The sequence below is a fragment of the Narcine bancroftii genome, chromosome 2 (assembly GCF_036971445.1).
Source record: "Narcine bancroftii isolate sNarBan1 chromosome 2, sNarBan1.hap1, whole genome shotgun sequence".
Classification (NCBI taxonomy): Eukaryota; Metazoa; Chordata; class Chondrichthyes; order Torpediniformes; family Narcinidae; genus Narcine; species Narcine bancroftii.
Window position 1 is genome coordinate 118,997,480 of NC_091470.1, and position 18,152 is coordinate 119,015,631.

An 18,152-nucleotide genomic window follows, 5' to 3' on the forward strand; every position below is an offset into this window, starting at 1 on the left:
TCATTGAAAATTACCAGTTGCAAAAGAATCTTCTATTTTTTTTAAATTTCCATTTGATTCCAAATCTTCAAAAACTGATTATTCATTAGTCAAGTCTATTTTGATATAAAGGCATTTTACAAGAAATCAAACCTTTTCCTCCTACCTCAATCTATTTTATTCCATAATTCAATTATATGTTTCAAAATAGATGCATCTTTAGTACCCATTAACAATTTTGAATTCCATTTATAAATAAATTCCTGCATATATTTTTCATCTGTTTTACTTAATTCTATTTTAACCCAAGTAAAGATTTCTCAAAATCAAACATCCCATTAATAAACCTCAGTTGGGCTACTTTAGAATAATTATCCCCCAATCCTCCAGCACCTCACCCACGGTGATTTCTCCACCAGGGTCCAAGGAAATACCTAGATGGGCCCTGGGGATTTCTTCAACCTTCTTGCCTCAAGAGAGCAAGAAGCTCCTCCTCTTTAATCTGCATAGATTCCATGCACTCACTGATTATTTGCCTCACTCTGTGTCCATTTCCTGGGTAAATACAGATGCAAAAAGTCCACTTAAGATCTCTCTAATCCCCTTTGGCTCCATACATGGAGGGCTGGTTCTGTGCTGATTATCTGGGCATATACAAATTCAAATTTAGCCAATTACACCAGACTGACCAACAACCCCAATTGGTGAGAGGAAACCGGTGCACTGGGAGGAAACCCACACAGACATAGGGTGAACGTACAAACTCCTCACACGCGGCGCAGCATTCAAAACCCGGACCTGGTCGCTGGTGCTGTAAGCGCATTGTACTAACCTCTACACTAACTGTGCTGCCCTATGCCTGTTAATTTTGCCTTTTAACCTGGCAGGAAAATACAACTCTGTACTCTCAAAATTTTATCCTTGAAAGCCTCCCAAATCCAGAGCATGCCCTTGCCAGAAAACAACCTGTCCAATCCAGGCTTACCAGATCCTTTCTCATTCCTTCAAAATTGGCCTTTCTCCAATTTAAGAATCTCAACTCGAGGACCAGACCCATCTTATTCCATAATCATCTTGAAACTAATGACATTGTTATCACCTAACCTAAAGTGTTCTACTACACAAATTTCTGTCACCTGCCCAGTCACATTCCCAAATAGAAGATCTAGTATTTCACTCTCTCTATTTGGTACCTCTATATATTGATTTAGAAAACGTTCCTAAACACATTTGACAAACTCTAACACAGTGGTTCTCAAGCTTTTTCTTTCCACTCAAATCCCACTTTAAGTATCGGTGCTCTGTGATTAGGAAGGGATTGCTTCAGGTAGGATGTGGGTGGAAATAAAAAGTTTGAAAGCCACTGTTTTAATTGCACCTCATTGACTCATTATGTGCATGATTTCAGAACTCCAAAGGAAATGGACCAATGACAATTTTTCTCAAGCAAAATATTTCAGTAACAATTAGGTCTAGAGCAGTGATTCTCATCCTTCCATTCCCATTCACATAGCACCTTAAGCAATCCTGTACTAATCATAGAGCACTGTTGGAAAAGGTGGTATGTGAGAGGAAAGAGAAAAAGGTTGAGAAACACTGCTCTAACCCTTGCAGCCCTTTTACAGTATGGGAGTCCCAGTCAATATGGAAAGTTAAAATCACCCACCATCACAACTTTATGTTTCCTGCAACTGTCTGCTATCTGTAGATTTGGTCTTCCATATCTCCCTATTGGTGGTATATAATACAATCTCTTTCCTGTTCCACAGCTCCACCCATATAGCCTCAGTAGGCAAGCCTCTTGTCTGTCTTGTCTGAGCACAGCTGTGATATTTTCCTTGACGAGCAACGTCATCCCACCCCCTTTCATCCCTCCCGCTCCAATACACCTGAAACAATGGAATTCTGTAACATTGAGCAGCCAGCCCTGCCCCTCCTGCAACCTCACTAATGACCACAATGTCGTAATTTCATGGGCCACTCCATTTACTCTACAATTTTTTCCATGGATGTCATCTGAATGCCAAAGCTCGTGTTTGGTGCCAAACATGACCCAACGCAACCCATGTCCATCCAGCGCTGTGCCTCAGTGTTCCAACCAGTCAGATGTGCCGGAAGCCCGATGTTCCCACTTCTGCCTGGGAGTCCGAGGCGACGCCTTCAATTCGGATGGCCGCCGGTTCCCGACACCTCCCAATCGCTCCTGCCCGGGAGCCCTATGACACTAGAAGAAATCTTTGAAAAGACTCCAACCTAAAGACAATGGTCACCAGCTCAGTTTGATCTGGATAATGTTTGAAGCTTTACTATATGTTTTACTTAAAAATAAAAGTACGTTAATAATTGTATGGTCTATCTTTATCTCACTCCATTTACCACCACCCCCATCAGCGCCCCTTCCACATCCAGAGACCCTTCTAGTGAAGTGTATTTTTGTTTAGAGCGAATCTGAAATCAGCGCAATTACTTAACATACTTAACATTCCATTTTCCGAAAAATTCCAAATAGTGTCTGGTCCCGAGTATTGGGATAAAAGATTCTGTACTAACAATGAAACGGATCGCTTGATGATGAACGTGACATTGGACCATAGAGCCAAGGATCAAAGTGTACGTCAAGCCAGAACCATTTTAAGTCTCAGGGAGTGGTCATTTATTGCAAGAATATGGAGATTGTTAAGTGTAGCGATACTGATTGCTCCACTTTCATGAGTTATTGTTGGAAGTATATTTTTACCTGTGCAAAACTGGATTATCAGCGTAACGTTGCTATGGGGAAGTTGCGAGAAGTCACGATGAAATAGAGTTTAATGTCATATTTGGTCTTGGAACCTGGAATGTTTTCAGATGATGGTGCTAAGATACATAATGAGAAAGAAGGAAGGCCAGGAAGGAAGCTTTGAGTCTCTTAAATGTAGGAGATACAAATCCTGCAAAATCCATGGCATGATAGAGTTAAGAGAAGTCAGTCCCATTTAGCTTGATAACAGAAGCATTGGAGGAGGATGGAGTAGATTATTTCATCCATGGCTACGGACTGATCAAGGAAGAACATTATTGAGTCGTTTGTGACTGAAGATAATAATAATAATGTTCATTATCACATCACAGGCAAAACCCTCCCCATCATTGAGAACATCTACGGGGAACGCTGCCGTCAGAGAGCAGCAGCACTCACCAAAGACTCTCACCATCCAGCACACTCTCTGTTCTTGTTGCTGGCATCAGGAAAGAGGTGTCGGTGCCAGAAGAATCAGGAACAGCTGCTACCTACCCCTCCATCATCAGACTCCTCAACATCAAACTCAATCGGGGACTCATTTAAGGACTTGTACTTGTGCATTTTATTGATTTTTTTTGTTCTCTCTGTATTGCGGTTTGTTTACATTTGTTACCTATTTACAGTTCTTTATTTGTTTACACTGGGTTCAGTTTATTTTTTGCACTACCAATTAGTGGCAATTCTGTCTGGCCCACAGGAAAAAGGAATTTCGGTTGTATGAGATATCATGTATGTATTCTGACAATAAATCTGAAATCTATTCTACAATTTACATATGCACCAAAATTCTTACTGCTATAGACAAATAGGTCCTTTGAAAAACAAACACAAAATAACTGAAAAATGATTATAATAGTATTCTTATTGAATTTAAGGAAGGCAATAAATACTAAGTATTGATATAAATTTTAAATTTGGACATACAGCACAGTAACAGGCCCGATCAGCCCAATTTGCTCCCCATTAACCTACAACCCCCGATATGTTTTGAATGGTGAGAGGAAACTGGAGCCCCTGGAGAAAACCCGTGCAGACTCAGGGAGAATGTACAAATTTCTTACAGACAATGCGGGATTTGAACCCCAGAGCCGATCACTAATAATGTTGCACTAACCATGCCGCCCAGTTAATAAATATGCAGTTAGCCTGCATTAGTGCAGACAATCTCTTTGTGGTGTCAGAGCAGGAACAAGGAGAGGTTCAAGAGTCTGATCGCCGTTGGAAAGAAACTCTACTTGAATGTAATTCCTGGTCTTCAGGCTTCTGTATCTTATGCCCAAAGGTAATAGTGAAAAGAGGTTATGACCAGGGTGATGGGGGTCCTTTGTGATTTTGGCTGCTTTCTTGAGGCAGAGCCTCACAGTGATGCATTCAGTGGATGGGAGGTCGAAGCTAGTGATAGACCTGGTTATGTTTGTTACCTTCTTCTCTGTCCCTGGGCATTCAAACTCCCAAACAATATACTTTCCACAGTGCACCTGTGTTTGACGTCATGCCAAATCTTCTCTTACTCCTGAGGAAGTAGAGGCACTGGCATGACGTTTCACAGTTGTTTCATTGTTGTGGCTCCAGAAGAGGTCTTCTAAAACATGGACTTCCATGAACTTCTAACCCTTCCACCACATCCCATCAATGCAGACAGGTACATCATTCCTTGGCCTCTCTTTCTTAAAATAAACCATAAGGTTCTTAGTCCTGGTGACATTGAGAGCAAGATTGATTTCCTGGCAATACCCAACAAGGTTTACGATCTCCATCATGCATTCTGACTCATCATTTCCCTTTACTCAGCCAACAACAGTGGTGTCATCAAAGAATTTATAGACTGAGTTGGAGCTGAATTTGTCCACCTGAGTAATACAGATAAGTAGCAGAGGTAAAAGATCTGCCATGATTTTGTTGAGTGGCTGCATTGGCACACTGTGTTGAATGACCTGCACCATTGATTTCCCCCCCCCACCCGAAAATAAGTCAAATCACTGTTTCATCTTCCAAATTCCAGAAAGAAAAACGTCACCTGATCAGGAAATGCCCATCTTACTCCAAATGCTGTTTGTAAAAGGACAGCATCCATTGTCTTCTGACCTTGCTCATGCCACAGTCTACTTACCTATTTGATCTTCAATCTATTTTTGGACCTCAACGTACACCCAAAGAGGATGCCTTTGCATCGGTTTGCAATGAAATTCATTTGTAAAAATCTGATTTATTCATTGAGTCATTTAACTTCTTTGTAACTTCATGCTGCTGCCAATATTCTTTTTACACCACCATTTTTTGTGGCATCGAAGACTGGGTACAGATGCCTAACCTTTTATCTGGGATTCCAAAAACAGGCTTTTTTTGGGTAGATGACATCTGCTTATCAAAGATGGAGTATGGCGCCAAACATGGCGCGACTCCCGTGTATCCTGAAGTGTTCCGTGTCGCTAATTAGTGATTACTTATTAATTAATTATTACAAGAGCCCTTCCCGTTGAGCATGACCCTCTCCAAACACACACTGGAATATCCCGTCCAGCATTGCGGGGCTTCAGTCAGCCCAGTGGCAGCGGCTCAATGGCCGTCGTCGCTACCCATAATTACCCATGCAGCTGAAACCACCTTACCAGCACAAGGGAACTGAGAAGGGCACCATTACTCTGACACAAGTACAGGGGTATGGGGAAGAGAGAAGAGACGGCAGCGCGACCCGGGCAGGGGGGAGAGACGGCAGCGCGACCCGGGCAGGGGGGAGAGACGGCAGCGCGACCCGGGCAGGGGGGAGAGACGGCAGCGCGACCCGGGCAGGGGGGAGAGACGGCAGCGCGACCCGGGCAGGGGGGAGAGACGGCAGCGCGACCCGGGCAGGGGGGAGAGACGGCAGCGCGACCCGGGCAGGGGGGAGAGACGGCAGCGCGACCCGGGCAGGGGGGAGAGACGGCAGCGCGACCCGGGCAGGGGGGAGAGACGGCAGCGCGACCCGGGCAGGGGGGAGAGACGGCAGCGCGACCCGGGCAGGGGGGAGAGACGGCAGCGCGACCCGGGCAGGGGGGAGAGACGGCAGCGCGACCCGGGCAGGGGGGAGAGACGGCAGCGCGACCCGGGCAGGGGGGAGAGACGGCAGCGCGACCCGGGCAGGGGGGAGAGACGGCAGCGCGACCCGGGCAGGGGGGAGAGACGGCAGCGCGACCCGGGCAGGGGGGAGAGACGGCAGCGCGACCCGGGCAGGGGGGAGAGACGGCAGCGCGACCCGGGCAGGGGGGAGAGACGGCAGCGCGACCCGGGCAGGGGGGAGAGACGGCAGCGCGACCCGGGCAGGGGGGAGAGACGGCAGCGCGACCCGGGCAGGGGGGAGAGACGGCAGCGCGACCCGGGCAGGGGGGAGAGACGGCAGCGCGACCCGGGCAGGGGGGAGAGACGGCAGCGCGACCCGGGCAGGGGGGAGAGACGGCAGCGCGACCCGGGCAGGGGGGAGAGACGGCAGCGCGACCCGGGCAGGGGGGAGAGACGGCAGCGCGACCCGGGCAGGGGGGAGAGACGGCAGCGCGACCCGGGCAGGGGGGAGAGACGGCAGCGCGACCCGGGCAGGGGGGAGAGACGGCAGCGCGACCCGGGCAGGGGGGAGAGACGGCAGCGCGACCCGGGCAGGGGGGAGAGACGGCAGCGCGACCCGGGCAGGGGGGAGAGACGGCAGCGCGACCCGGGCAGGGGGGAGAGACGGCAGCGCGACCCGGGCAGGGGGGAGAGACGGCAGCGCGACCCGGGCAGGGGGGAGAGACGGCAGCGCGACCCGGGCAGGGGGGAGAGACGGCAGCGCGACCCGGGCAGGGGGGAGAGACGGCAGCGCGACCCGGGCAGGGGGGAGAGACGGCAGCGCGACCCGGGCAGGGGGGAGAGACGGCAGCGCGACCCGGGCAGGGGGGAGAGACGGCAGCGCGACCCGGGCAGGGGGGAGAGACGGCAGCGCGACCCGGGCAGGGGGGAGAGACGGCAGCGCGACCCGGGCAGGGGGGAGAGACGGCAGCGCGACCCGGGCAGGGGGGGAGAGACGGCAGCGCGACCCGGGCTGGGTGGAGAGACGGCAGCGCGACCCGGGCAGGGGGGAGAGACGGCAGCGCGACTCGGGTGGGCAAGGGAGGAGAGAGGCAGCAACGCAAATCGGGAGGGAAAGGGGAGAGAAAGACAGCAATGCAACCCACATGGGTGAGGGAGGGTGGGGTCAGGCGGCAAAGTGACTAGGGAGAGCGAAGGGATAGAGAGATGGCAACGTGACTAGGGCGGGCGAGGTGGGGGTGGAGAGAGACAACAATGCGATTCAGGTGGAGGGGGAGAGGTGTCAGTGTGACTCAGGTGGGGGGGGAAGAGATAGCAGCATGGCTCAGACGGGTGATGGTGGGGGGGGAAGAGATAGCAGCATGGCTCAGGCGGGTGATGGTGGGGGTGAGGGGAAGGAAGCATTGGCAACGCAACTCATGGATCCAGAAGATCCTGGATAAAAGGTTAGACACCTGTTCTTATCTTTCTATCCTTTCAAAGTTTCAGGTGTAGGGTTTGTGGTTATCAGCTGCCTCTTTTCATCCAAAAGTAATATTTTTGTGGTTTACTGCCAACTGGAATCAGAAAAAGTTGTCCTAAACCAGGTGACCGTTGTTGAATAGTAGCATTACAGCACAGGAACAGGCTCCTTTGGCCCTCCTAGTCCATACAGAACCATTTTATTTTGCCTAATCCCTCTGACCTGCACCCAATCCATAGACCTCCATACCTCTCCCATCCATGTACCTGTCCAAATTTTTCTTAAAATTGAGCCCAGCTGGCAGGTCATTCTACACTCCCACTGCTCTCTGTATGAAGAAAGTTCCTCCTAAACCTTTCCCCTTTCACTCTTAACCCACATCCTCTGGTTTGTATCTCACCTACCCTCAGTGGAAAAAGCCTATCTACATTTATTCTGTCTATCCTCTATTAAATACCTCTATTAAATCTCCCCTCATTCTTCTACGCTCCAGAGAATAAAGTCCTAACCTGTTTAATCTTTCCCTGTAACTCAGTTCCTGAAGTCCAGGCAACATCCTAGAAAATCTTCTCTGCATGCTTTCAAACTTACTGTTATCTTTCCTGTAGTTAGGTGACCAAATAATTGTATGTCCAATCTCTTAGAACACCTTCCAATAATTTCCAGGATTAATTTTAGAGCTCTTTTAAAAACAACAGAACAACGTGAGGTACCTCCCAATCTTCTGGCACTACACCTGTGGCTAATGACATTTTAAATATTTCTGCCAGAGACCCTGCAATTTCTCCTCTAGCCTCCCTCAAGGTCCGAGGGAATATCTTGTCAGGCTCTGGGAATTAATCGACCCTTATTTGCTTTAAGTCAGCAGGCACTTCCTCCTTTATAATCTGTGTATGTTCCATGACCTCACTGCTTGTTTTCCTTACTTCCCATGACTCAATTCCCTTATCTTGAGTGAAAAATTATGAAATAAAAGCACCATCTCTTTTGGCTCCATACAAAGCAAACCACCAACCACTCTGATCTTCAAGGGGACCGATTTTGTCCCTTACTATGCCTTTGGTCTTAATTAACCTGTAGAAACCCATAGGACTTTCCTTCACATTATCTGTCAAAGCAACCTCATGTCTTCTTTTAGCCTTCCTGATATCATTCTTGGCTTGCATTTCTTTTATACTCCTCAAGAACCTCATTTGTTTCATGTTGCCAATCCGAACCAGATCCCCAATATCCCTTGAAAATGAAGGTTCCCTATGCCTGCTAACCTTGCCTTTAATCCTGACAGGAACATACAAACTCAGTACTCTCAAAATGTCATCTTTGAAGGTCCTGCAATTACCTCACACATCCTTGCCTGAAAACAACTTATCCCAATCCACGCATTCTCGATCCTTTTTCATTTCCTCAAAATTGGCCTATCTCCAATTTAGAAATCTCAACCCAAGGCCCAGGCCTATCCTTCTCCATTAATTACTGGACATAAAAGGTTTCCCTACACATACTTCTGTCCCCTGTCCTGTCTCATTCCCTAAAAGGAGATCCATTACTGAACCCTCTCTAGTTGATTGATTGATTTATATTGATTTAGAAAACTTTCCTGAACACATTTGACAAACTCCATCTCTTTTACTGTACGGGAGTCCCGTCAATATGTGGAAAATTAAACTCCCCAACTATCACAATCTTATGTTTCCTGCAGCTGTCTCTCTATAGATTTGCTCCTCCAATCTTCACTCACTATTGGGCGGTCTAATACAACACCACAAGGGTGGTCATACCTTTCCCTTTCCTTAGCTCCACCCATATAGCCTCAACAGACGAGCCCTCTGGTCTGTCCTGTCTGAGCTCAGCTGTAATATTTTCCCCGACAAACAATGCCACTTCTCCCCCTTTCAATCCCCCCTCCCCATTCTATACCATCTGAAACAACAGAAGCCCAGAACAATGAGCTGCCAGCCCTGCCCCTCCTGTGACCAAGTTTCTCTAATGGCCACAATGTCATAATTCCACCTGCCAATCCACACTCTAGGCTCATCTGACTTTCCTACAATACTCCTTGTATTGAAATAGATGCATCTGAGAACATTTCCACCACGTACAACCCAATGCATTCAATTTTAACATCATCTTTTCTCTCCTCCACTCCTCTATCTGCTCTGGCACCCTGGTTCCTCTCCCCCTGAAAATCTAGCTTAAACGACCCCAGAGCAGCATGAGCAAACCTTCCTGCAAGAATATTAGTCGCCCTCCAATTCAGATGCAAACCTCCCATTGGAACAGGTCCCACCTTTCCTGGAAGAGATCCCAATGATCCAGAAACCTGAAGCCCTCCCTCCTGCACCATGTCTTTAGCCACGTGTTAATCTGCAGTATCCTCCTATTTCTAACCTCACTTGCACGTGGAAGAGGTAGCAATAATGAGATCACACCCCTGGGGGTTCTGTCCTAGCACCCAACTCTCTGAACTCACCTTCCAAGACCTCCTCACCCTTTCTACCCTCATCATTGGTCCCCACATGGACCACAACATCTGGCTGCTCACCCTCCCTCCTGAGAATGCCGTGAACTCGATCTGAGATATCTCAGACCCTAACACCAGGGAGGCAACATATCATTTGGGATTTTTGATTTCTTCCACAGAACCTCTTAACTGTCCCCCTAACTATGGAATCCCCTATCACTACATCTCACCTCTTCTCCTTCCTTCCCTTCTCAGACTAGACTCTATGCCAGAGACTTGATCTCCGTGGCTTAACCTCCCACACCCCCCCCCCCACCCAGCTCCCAACAATAATATGCACAAAATGGTATACTTGTTATTGACGGGGTCAGCCACAGGGATCCTCTGCACTGCCTGCCTGTTCCATTTCCTTCTTCTAACTGTCACTCATCTCTCCTTCTCCTGCCTCCTTGTACCTGCTGTCTAACACTTCCTCTGCCTCCCGAATGATCTGGAGTTCATTCAACTCCAGCTCCAATTCCTGAACTCAGCTTGACAGGAGCTGCAGCTGGATGCACTTCATGTCGATGATGTAGTCAGGGATAATGCACACTTCCCTGACGGCCCACATTCTGCAAGAATGCCTTGGCTGCCATATCCACTGTCTATGACTAGAGGAAGAAAATATAAAAAACCTGCCCTTGACCTGTGCCTACTTGCTGAATCCTTTTTGTTCCTCGAATTGGTTGCCCTTTCTGACATCAACTCCTACTATTCCTCGCCTCTTACCTGTTCTCGCCGAAGCCTTGCCACTCTGACTCAGCCCACTCCGACAATGACCTCTTTCCCCCCCCCCCCCACCCCACCTTTGTCTTCAACTGTTGAGCTCGACTGCCCAATTAATTAGGCATATCTTGAGACCATGATGAAGAAGTAGCAACTGGCTTCTTGTGGCAAATTGAGATGGGGTCACCAGCAACTGTAGCCTGTGCTGAATATGTGGGAACAAATAGTATAACAAGAACTGAAGTAGTGACACAACACAATTTTCCCAAGTCATTGATAAGCACAGTTCTAGCCAAAAAGGAAAATCCTTTGTCAAAGCCTGCCAAATCACATATAGGTCCTGCATATTCTCTCCCTCCTGTCACTTGGTTATTTCCTGGCCAGATCGACAAATTATTCCTTTGAGCTTCAACTTTGTTCTAGTCTTTTCTAATGGGCTGTATGAATCAGCTGCGAGAACCCTGGAAATAATATGAGCATGTTCACTACTTGGTTAATAAAATAAATGCTTTCTGGTTCATCTGACTGACCAAAACTTTGCAAACCAGTGCAGGCTCTCCCTCTCTCTACAGAAAACAACAAATAAATGTCAACATCCACTTGAATCAAAGCTTGAGATTAAGAAGTGGAATGCAGAGTGAGGAGAATGCACCTGGGCCAAATACTGTCTCCTGTCAGTGAAATGGACAGTGCAGCACAGAAACAGGCCTCTTCAGCCCTTCTCGTCTGTGCCAAACTATTTTTCTTTTAAAAAACTTAGTCCCACAGTCCTACATCCAATCCACTGCCCTCCATACCTCTCCCACCCATGTACCTGCGCAAATTCTTCCTCCATGTTAAAATTGAGCCTTCATTCACTACTTGAGCTGGCAGCTCGTTCCACACTCCCACCACTCTCCGCGTGAAGACGTTCCCCTTTCACTCTTAACTCATGTCCTCCAGTTTGTATCTCATCTACCCTGAGTGGAAAAAGCCGATCTACATTTACTCTGTCCCCCTCATAATTTTAAATACCTCTATCAAATCTCCCCTCATTCTTCTACGCTCCAGGGAATAAAGTTTAACCATTCCCTGCAACTCAGTTGCTGAAGTCCAGGTAATGCCCTAGTAAATCTTCTCTACACTCTTTCTATCTTATTGATATCTTTTCTGTAATTCAGTGACCAAAACTGTACACAATTCTCCAAATCTGGCCTCACCAACGTCTTCCACAACTTGACCAGAACATTCCAGCTCCTGTACTCAATACTTTGATTTATGAAGGCCAACTAAGTATTTTTAAGAAGCTGTCACTGGGACTGGTCGCTAAGATTGGTCCTTTTCGTTTTGTGGGGCAGGGGACCCCAGGGTCCGCTGTGTCCACTGCTGCGCATTGGCAGCCAGGCTGGCGCTGGGCGCGCAAGGACGACCTACCTTGGAGAGCACCTCCACCACGTCCCCCTTGCGCAGACTAAGCTCGTCCTCGGCGCTCGCCTCATAGTCGAAGACAGCCGTCCAGTAAAGGTGAGCGGTGGGCTGCTGCTCCTCCTCCTCCTCCTCTTCCACCACCACCTCCTCCTCCTCCTCCCCTCCTCCTTCCTGCTGCTGATGCTGCCGGCGCCCGGCTCCGTGCGCCGCCCCATCCCTCTTCTCTCCTTCCCCCGGCGCCGCGGAGGAGGAGCAGCAGTCGGCTGCGGTCGACGACGGGGACCTAATGAACGCCGATCGGAGCTGCTCCATGCGGGGTTGGACGGGCGGGGGAAAGGAGAAGAAGGAGGAGGAGGAGGAGGCGCCGACGCCGCCGCCGCCTCGCCTTGCATCCGACCCAACCCGCCGGCTCAGCCCGACCTGAGGACTCTAGCCAGCGGAGGTGGAGTGGGGCGCAGGGTGGGAATTCATCACGTCCCGCCCACTTCTTCCCCGCTGATTGGTTTCACCGCTTCTGTCGCTCCAAGGCAGCTGCGGTCCGATTGGCTGCGCTGTGCTGTCAATCAGGCAAGGGCTTGCGGGACGTCTCGGGTCCCGGGGATTTGGCTGCAAATGAGTCTGCGGTTGTATGGTGGGAGGAGGGGGGGGGGGGGGGGGGGTGATACTGATGCTGTGACTATCACTGGAATCAGGACTTGAATTTTTAAAAAATAAAGCCTGCAATACCTTCACGCACTATCTGTTAAAAAACCTGCTGCTCAAAATTAATAAACAATACCGATGCAATTAATATGAAATGCAAATGAACTTCGGACTACCATGGCAGTAATGTGAATGAAGAGATTGGATCAACATGTCAGTGCATCGTGCCTCACATTAACCCTTCCCAGTGGATAGTCTATGCCTGTCCTTTTACAGTGCAGTTAAATCAGAAATGGACATCATTTCAAGGTCCACGCTTTGGGCATTCGGCCTGTTTATTGGTGTGTGGTTATTCCTACCCTTTGTGGAATCAAAGGGACGCAAATGATCACACAGGCACGGTGCACAAAGGCATGTTCTCGTTAGGGAACAATCTGGAGGAGAAAAGTGCCCTGTGGGGTCGTGCACAAGCAGAAGCTACAATAAAACCAACAATCTGAAGTCAAATGAGGTTTTTTTTTAATTTTACAAGTTCATTGGTTTTTTTTGGTGAAAATTCCTGAATGGTCAGGGGTTGGAAGCTGAACCCAGAGTGAGAAGAATAATGGGTTCAGGCCGAAGCATTCTATTTCTCCCACTGATGCAACTCGACCCGCTGAGTTCTTCCAACAGATTGTTGCACCGGATTCCAATATTTACCCTTTCCTGGACTTTGAGAGTATTTTAGTCTTTTTGGTGCAAAAAAAAACAATTGCTCCTCCAATTCCTCCCACCTTCACCGGATCAAATGGGTGTGTATGAGCACTGGCATAGGCCCCAGCTACGCCTGCCTACGAGAAACAATCCGTGTTGCCAACCTACACTGGTAACGCTCCCCAAATCTTTCTCTGCAACACCGACAACTCCATTGGTGCTGCGTCCTGCACTCTTCAATGTTATCAACTTCGCCACCAACTTCCATCCTCCTCTCCAATTCATTTGGTCCATCTCTGGGATCTCTCTCACCTTTCCTGATCTGTCTCCATCTCAGGAGATAGAGTATCTTGTACAAAGCAATTTTTATTTTTTAATTTTTAGCGCTTAAAAAACTTGCCCTGCATGTGTATCATTTGTCTGTATGTGTGTTATGTCAGATTGTGTGTCTGCTTGTGTTGCACCAAGGATGGAGAATACTGTTGTTTGTACAATCAGGTGACAATAAACTTGACTTGACTTGACCTCAAAGCTGGGGAGACTCAGCCGATCAAACAGTGTACTTTATATAGCAAAGATAAGATACTTAACCAACGTTTCATGCTTGAACCCTTCATTAAGGTTTGTTTTTATAGGAGGAAGAAGGCTTAAAGTGGGAGAGGTAGGGGTGGGGAGAATCCTGGTTGTAGAAGCATGGAGATGGAGACAATGGAAGAAGAGCTCGGCATTGTGGCGTACACTGAAGTCATTAATGTGTGGGCGAAGGGGAGGCCTTCACTAAACACAGAGTGTTCTGTCTCTGAGAGGGGAAGGTCAGAGGGGATGGTAAAGACCAAAAAGAGGCATCGGAGTCAGTGTGGTGGAGAGTGTCAGTAAGAGGAGTTTCAGGGGGTGGGGGGAATCGGGGTGGGGAGGGTTGGAGGTCAAAGGGGGAAGGTGGAAAGTCGGATGGTGTAGGTGGTAGGTAGGGGAGATCAGAGGGGAGAGGAGGAGGTAAGGGGTAACTAAATAGTAGGGGGTGTGGGAAGAAAGGGGCAACTCAAAGGAGTAGATGGGGATTGAGCAGGGAGGGATGGGAGGTAAAGAGTGGGGGGAGGGGTAAGGAGTGGTGGGAATAAACAATGGAGGTATTCAAGGTGTCAGCCTTGCAGGCTCTGAGGTCAGTGTGGTAACTGGTGAGGGAGTCAGCGTTGATGCCAGTTTGGGGGAGATCAGGACCACGGTAAGTAACTGCATCATTGGAGGTATAGGGCCAAGGCGTCGGGAGTTCCAATTAGTCGGCGATCAGGGCCGAGGCAAGAGTTGCTGGCTAAAGCATCGGGAGTTCCAATGGGTGGGTGATCAGGGCCCAGCCTATTTACTCCACAATTTCCGCCACCTGCTACTAGATCTCACCACCAGGCACATCTTCCCCTCCCCACTCTTTTTCCATAGGGATTGGTCTCTTCATGACTCCTTTGTCCACTCACCCCCCCCTTCCCCCCCCCCCCCCGTTATTTAACCATGTGACCGGAACAAGTGTTATACCATTACCTTCACCTCCTCCCTCAGGGTCCCAAACAATTCTTCCAGGTAAGGCAACATTTCACCTGCCAGTGTAGCCTTCTCTGCTTCAGATTAGGGGACTTCTTTGTTGAGCACTCACACTCCACCCACCACAAAAGTCAGGATCTCCTTGTTGCCAGCCACTTTAATTCCACTTCCCATTCTTACATGCCTGTCCATGCCCTCATGTACTGCCAGGAACAGCACGTTCTGTCGTGGCAGACTCCAACCGGACAACATCAACACCGACCTCCAATTTCTGGTCAAGCCCCATTCCCCTGTTTTCCCATCCATTCACCACCCTCTAGCTCTCCAGAATCTCTATGGCCCCATTCCCCATTCTCCTTCCCTTTCCCCTCCCTCAGCAACTCTGCCTCCATCTCCCATCCCTTCATTCCTCTTATCAAAGTGCAACTTCATCAGCCCTCTTCCTCCTATATGAAATGAAAGTTTATTGTCATATTTGAAAGTGTAATGTGCAGATGCCCCGAAGTTCTTACTTGCTGCAGCCTCAGAGATCCGTCAGGTACACCTTGTGGTGATACAAGCACCGGACCATCTGGCACTGCCTGTGCCTGCCTGCATTCCTACCTGTCTACTGCAGGGGGCACCCCACTGTACCTGCAGAGAGGTAACCTGGGAGGCTGGCTCCACCTACTCCCTGCCAATCACCAGCCCCGTATAAAGGTTCACGCTGTGTGGGCAGTAGAGCACACGGAGCCAGAAGGGATACTGAACCTTGTGTGAAAGTTTTAATCTAATTAAAGCCCATAGTACAGCCTTTGTCATTTGAGCTTGTTTGTTTGCACTGCAGTGCACCACACCCCTACAGGTAAGTTCAATTACCATTATAGGCTGAGACAGAAAAAGAGATAAGAAATATAGATGATAATGCTCTCACTAGCAATTGCTTATTTAATCAGTTGATTTGCAGATTTTAACTAAATTCAGAAGTTGAAAGGTTCATGAAGAAAGCCATCTGACACTTTTGTCACAGATTATTCATAGTTCATATACTTGGCCAAATAGGCATTTTGCCATGTCATGCTACGCCTTTGATGCTCAGCTGTTCATGCTGCTGACTCACTACTGCTCTGCCAGATTCAGTTCCACCAGAATCATTAAATGCAGCAATGAGTTGCATTACAGAGAGGTTGAGAGGCTCATAAAATGGGTGTGAGAAAAACAACCTGAGTCTCAACATGGACAAGACAAAGCAGATGATTGTTGACCATGCTCCACTATGCATCAACGGTTCCGTCGTGGAGAGCACAAAATTCCTTGGCGTGCATACAAGGGATGACCCGTCCTGGAGTCACAACACCTCCTCATTAGTCAAGAACGTGCAGAAGGACAAGGGGGGGCGGGGCAGGGTAACTCACCCCCATCTTTACAACTTTAACAGAAGCACAATTGGGAGGGTTCTGTCTGGCTGCATCATTGTGTGATAAGGTGGCTGCAATGCAGTCGATAGAGAGGATCATCAATACAGCCGAAAGGATCAATGGGTCTCCCTATCCCCTTTGGACAACATGTACTGGGGGCGGGGTCAAGGAACTATAGAAGACCCTTTCTATCCTGCGCACAGTATTTTTGACCGTCAACAGGACTGTCAGGCTGGAAAATAATTTCTTCCCCCAGTTCTGTGAGACTGATGAACAGTGTCCTGTAACCGTGAAAAAGATCCCAAATATTTCTATATATTTATTTTGATTATTTATCTGATCATTATGTACCATGATCTGGAGAGATGCTGTTTCATTCAGTTATATATGTACAATCAGAAGATAATGAATGTGAATTAAGTGTCTATTAACTTAGATGCAGAGTATGACAGTAAATGGTTGATGAAAAACATACTGAAAAAGTTCAATTTAGTTTAAGTTTATTGTCACATGTACCAGAGTAGTCCAGCTAGTCAATCCATATATAGTACAATCTATATAGGCAAATAATTAAACATGTTGACGAGTTTTAAAATTAGATTTAAAAAGGGATTTTTAAATATGTGGTCCATGCTGGGTTGGAAAAATAGAACCTTACAAGATGTTGAGGGAAACACGAAAGCCTGCAGATGCTGTGATTGTAGTAAAACCACACCGGACTGCTGGAGGAACTCAGCTGGTCTTTTCAGCATCCATAGGAGGCAAAGAAATATTGCCAATGTTTTGAGCCTGAGCCCTTCTTCACATCTCTAAAACTTCCAACAGGACCCCACCAAAACTCATTAAACCACTGTATCATGCACGATTTCTAAAGGAAGAACAGCTCAGGCCTGAACCGTCAGCAATATATCTCTGCCTCTCTGGACGCTGAAAAGACTGGCTGAGTTCCTCCAGCATTTTGGTGTGTTTTCATTACAATCACAGCATCTGCAGGCTTTCGTGTTTCACTCAGCATCTTGTAAGTTTTCATTACAAGATTCTGCAGCGATATCAAATTATTGGGGACACAAGAAACTTCAGATATTGGAACTTTGTGAAAACAAATTACTGGAGCGAGTCAGGCAGCATCCATGGAGGGAAAGTCTGGTTCAGGGCTTATTATGTTATTGGACTGAACTCTAGTAGATGGAGCTCAAAAAGGATAAATGGAAAATCTGGATTTAAGAAATCTGATTCAGAATCTTTTCATATAGGAAAACCAAGAGACACCACGAAAGAACAGAGATTTAGCTATCCACATATTAGAAGGAAATATAAGCTAATTAAAACAGATAAATTACATTTTAGCTTCTCATAGAGATGGGAAAACAAAGAGCTTCAGTTGTAAATAGTAATAATGTCTCCAACCAGATAACATCAATATTGACCTCCAATTTCTGTTAACACCCCCTCTCCTGCGTAGCAAACCACTGTATGTATGTTTAACTGTCTAAGCACACCCATTGGCTGACTGTGCCTGTGGCCCCTCCCACAGATTCCTGAATAAAGGTAACTATTCCACAACCCCCTTCCCAGTTCAGGACAGTGGACCACCATGGTCGTCCCTCCATTCTATAGCTAATAAAAGACTGTCAGTTTTACATAACTTCCAGTCTTTTGGAGTTATTAATGGTGCATCAATTTTATTCGCTATCGGTTTTGACAATGGAGCAGATCCTAAAACCAGAGAAATTAGAAATCGACCCTCAATCACTTGAGGCCTCCACCCAACTTCGAACTCTGGCTATGTTTCTTCGAAGTGTCCCTGTAGGCATCATCAGCCATAATTTAATCAGAGAACAACAAGCTGCAGGTACTACACTCCCGGGTCAGGCCCCGGTATACTCAATGATCAGGGACGCCGAATCATACCCGGAGTCAATGGACATCCTGAAAGGCCAGTACCTGAGGAAGATAAACGAGGTCTTCGCAAGACACCTCCTGGCGGAAAATAGC

The 18,152-nt window shown here is 47.7% G+C and overlaps 1 protein-coding gene across 1 annotated transcript in view; it reads right to left on the minus strand.

Moving 5' to 3' along the window:
- Positions 1 to 13,521, minus strand: part of map3k9 (mitogen-activated protein kinase kinase kinase 9) — a 139,391-nt gene extending 125,870 nt beyond the window's left edge. Inside the window, 3 exon segments of the mRNA XM_069915538.1 lie at positions 11,899 to 11,982; positions 11,984 to 12,175; positions 13,396 to 13,521. Of these exon segments, the coding sequence (XP_069771639.1) occupies positions 11,899 to 11,982; positions 11,984 to 12,175; positions 13,396 to 13,521 (402 nt within the window).
- Between the last annotated feature and the right edge of the window lie 4,631 nt (positions 13,522 to 18,152).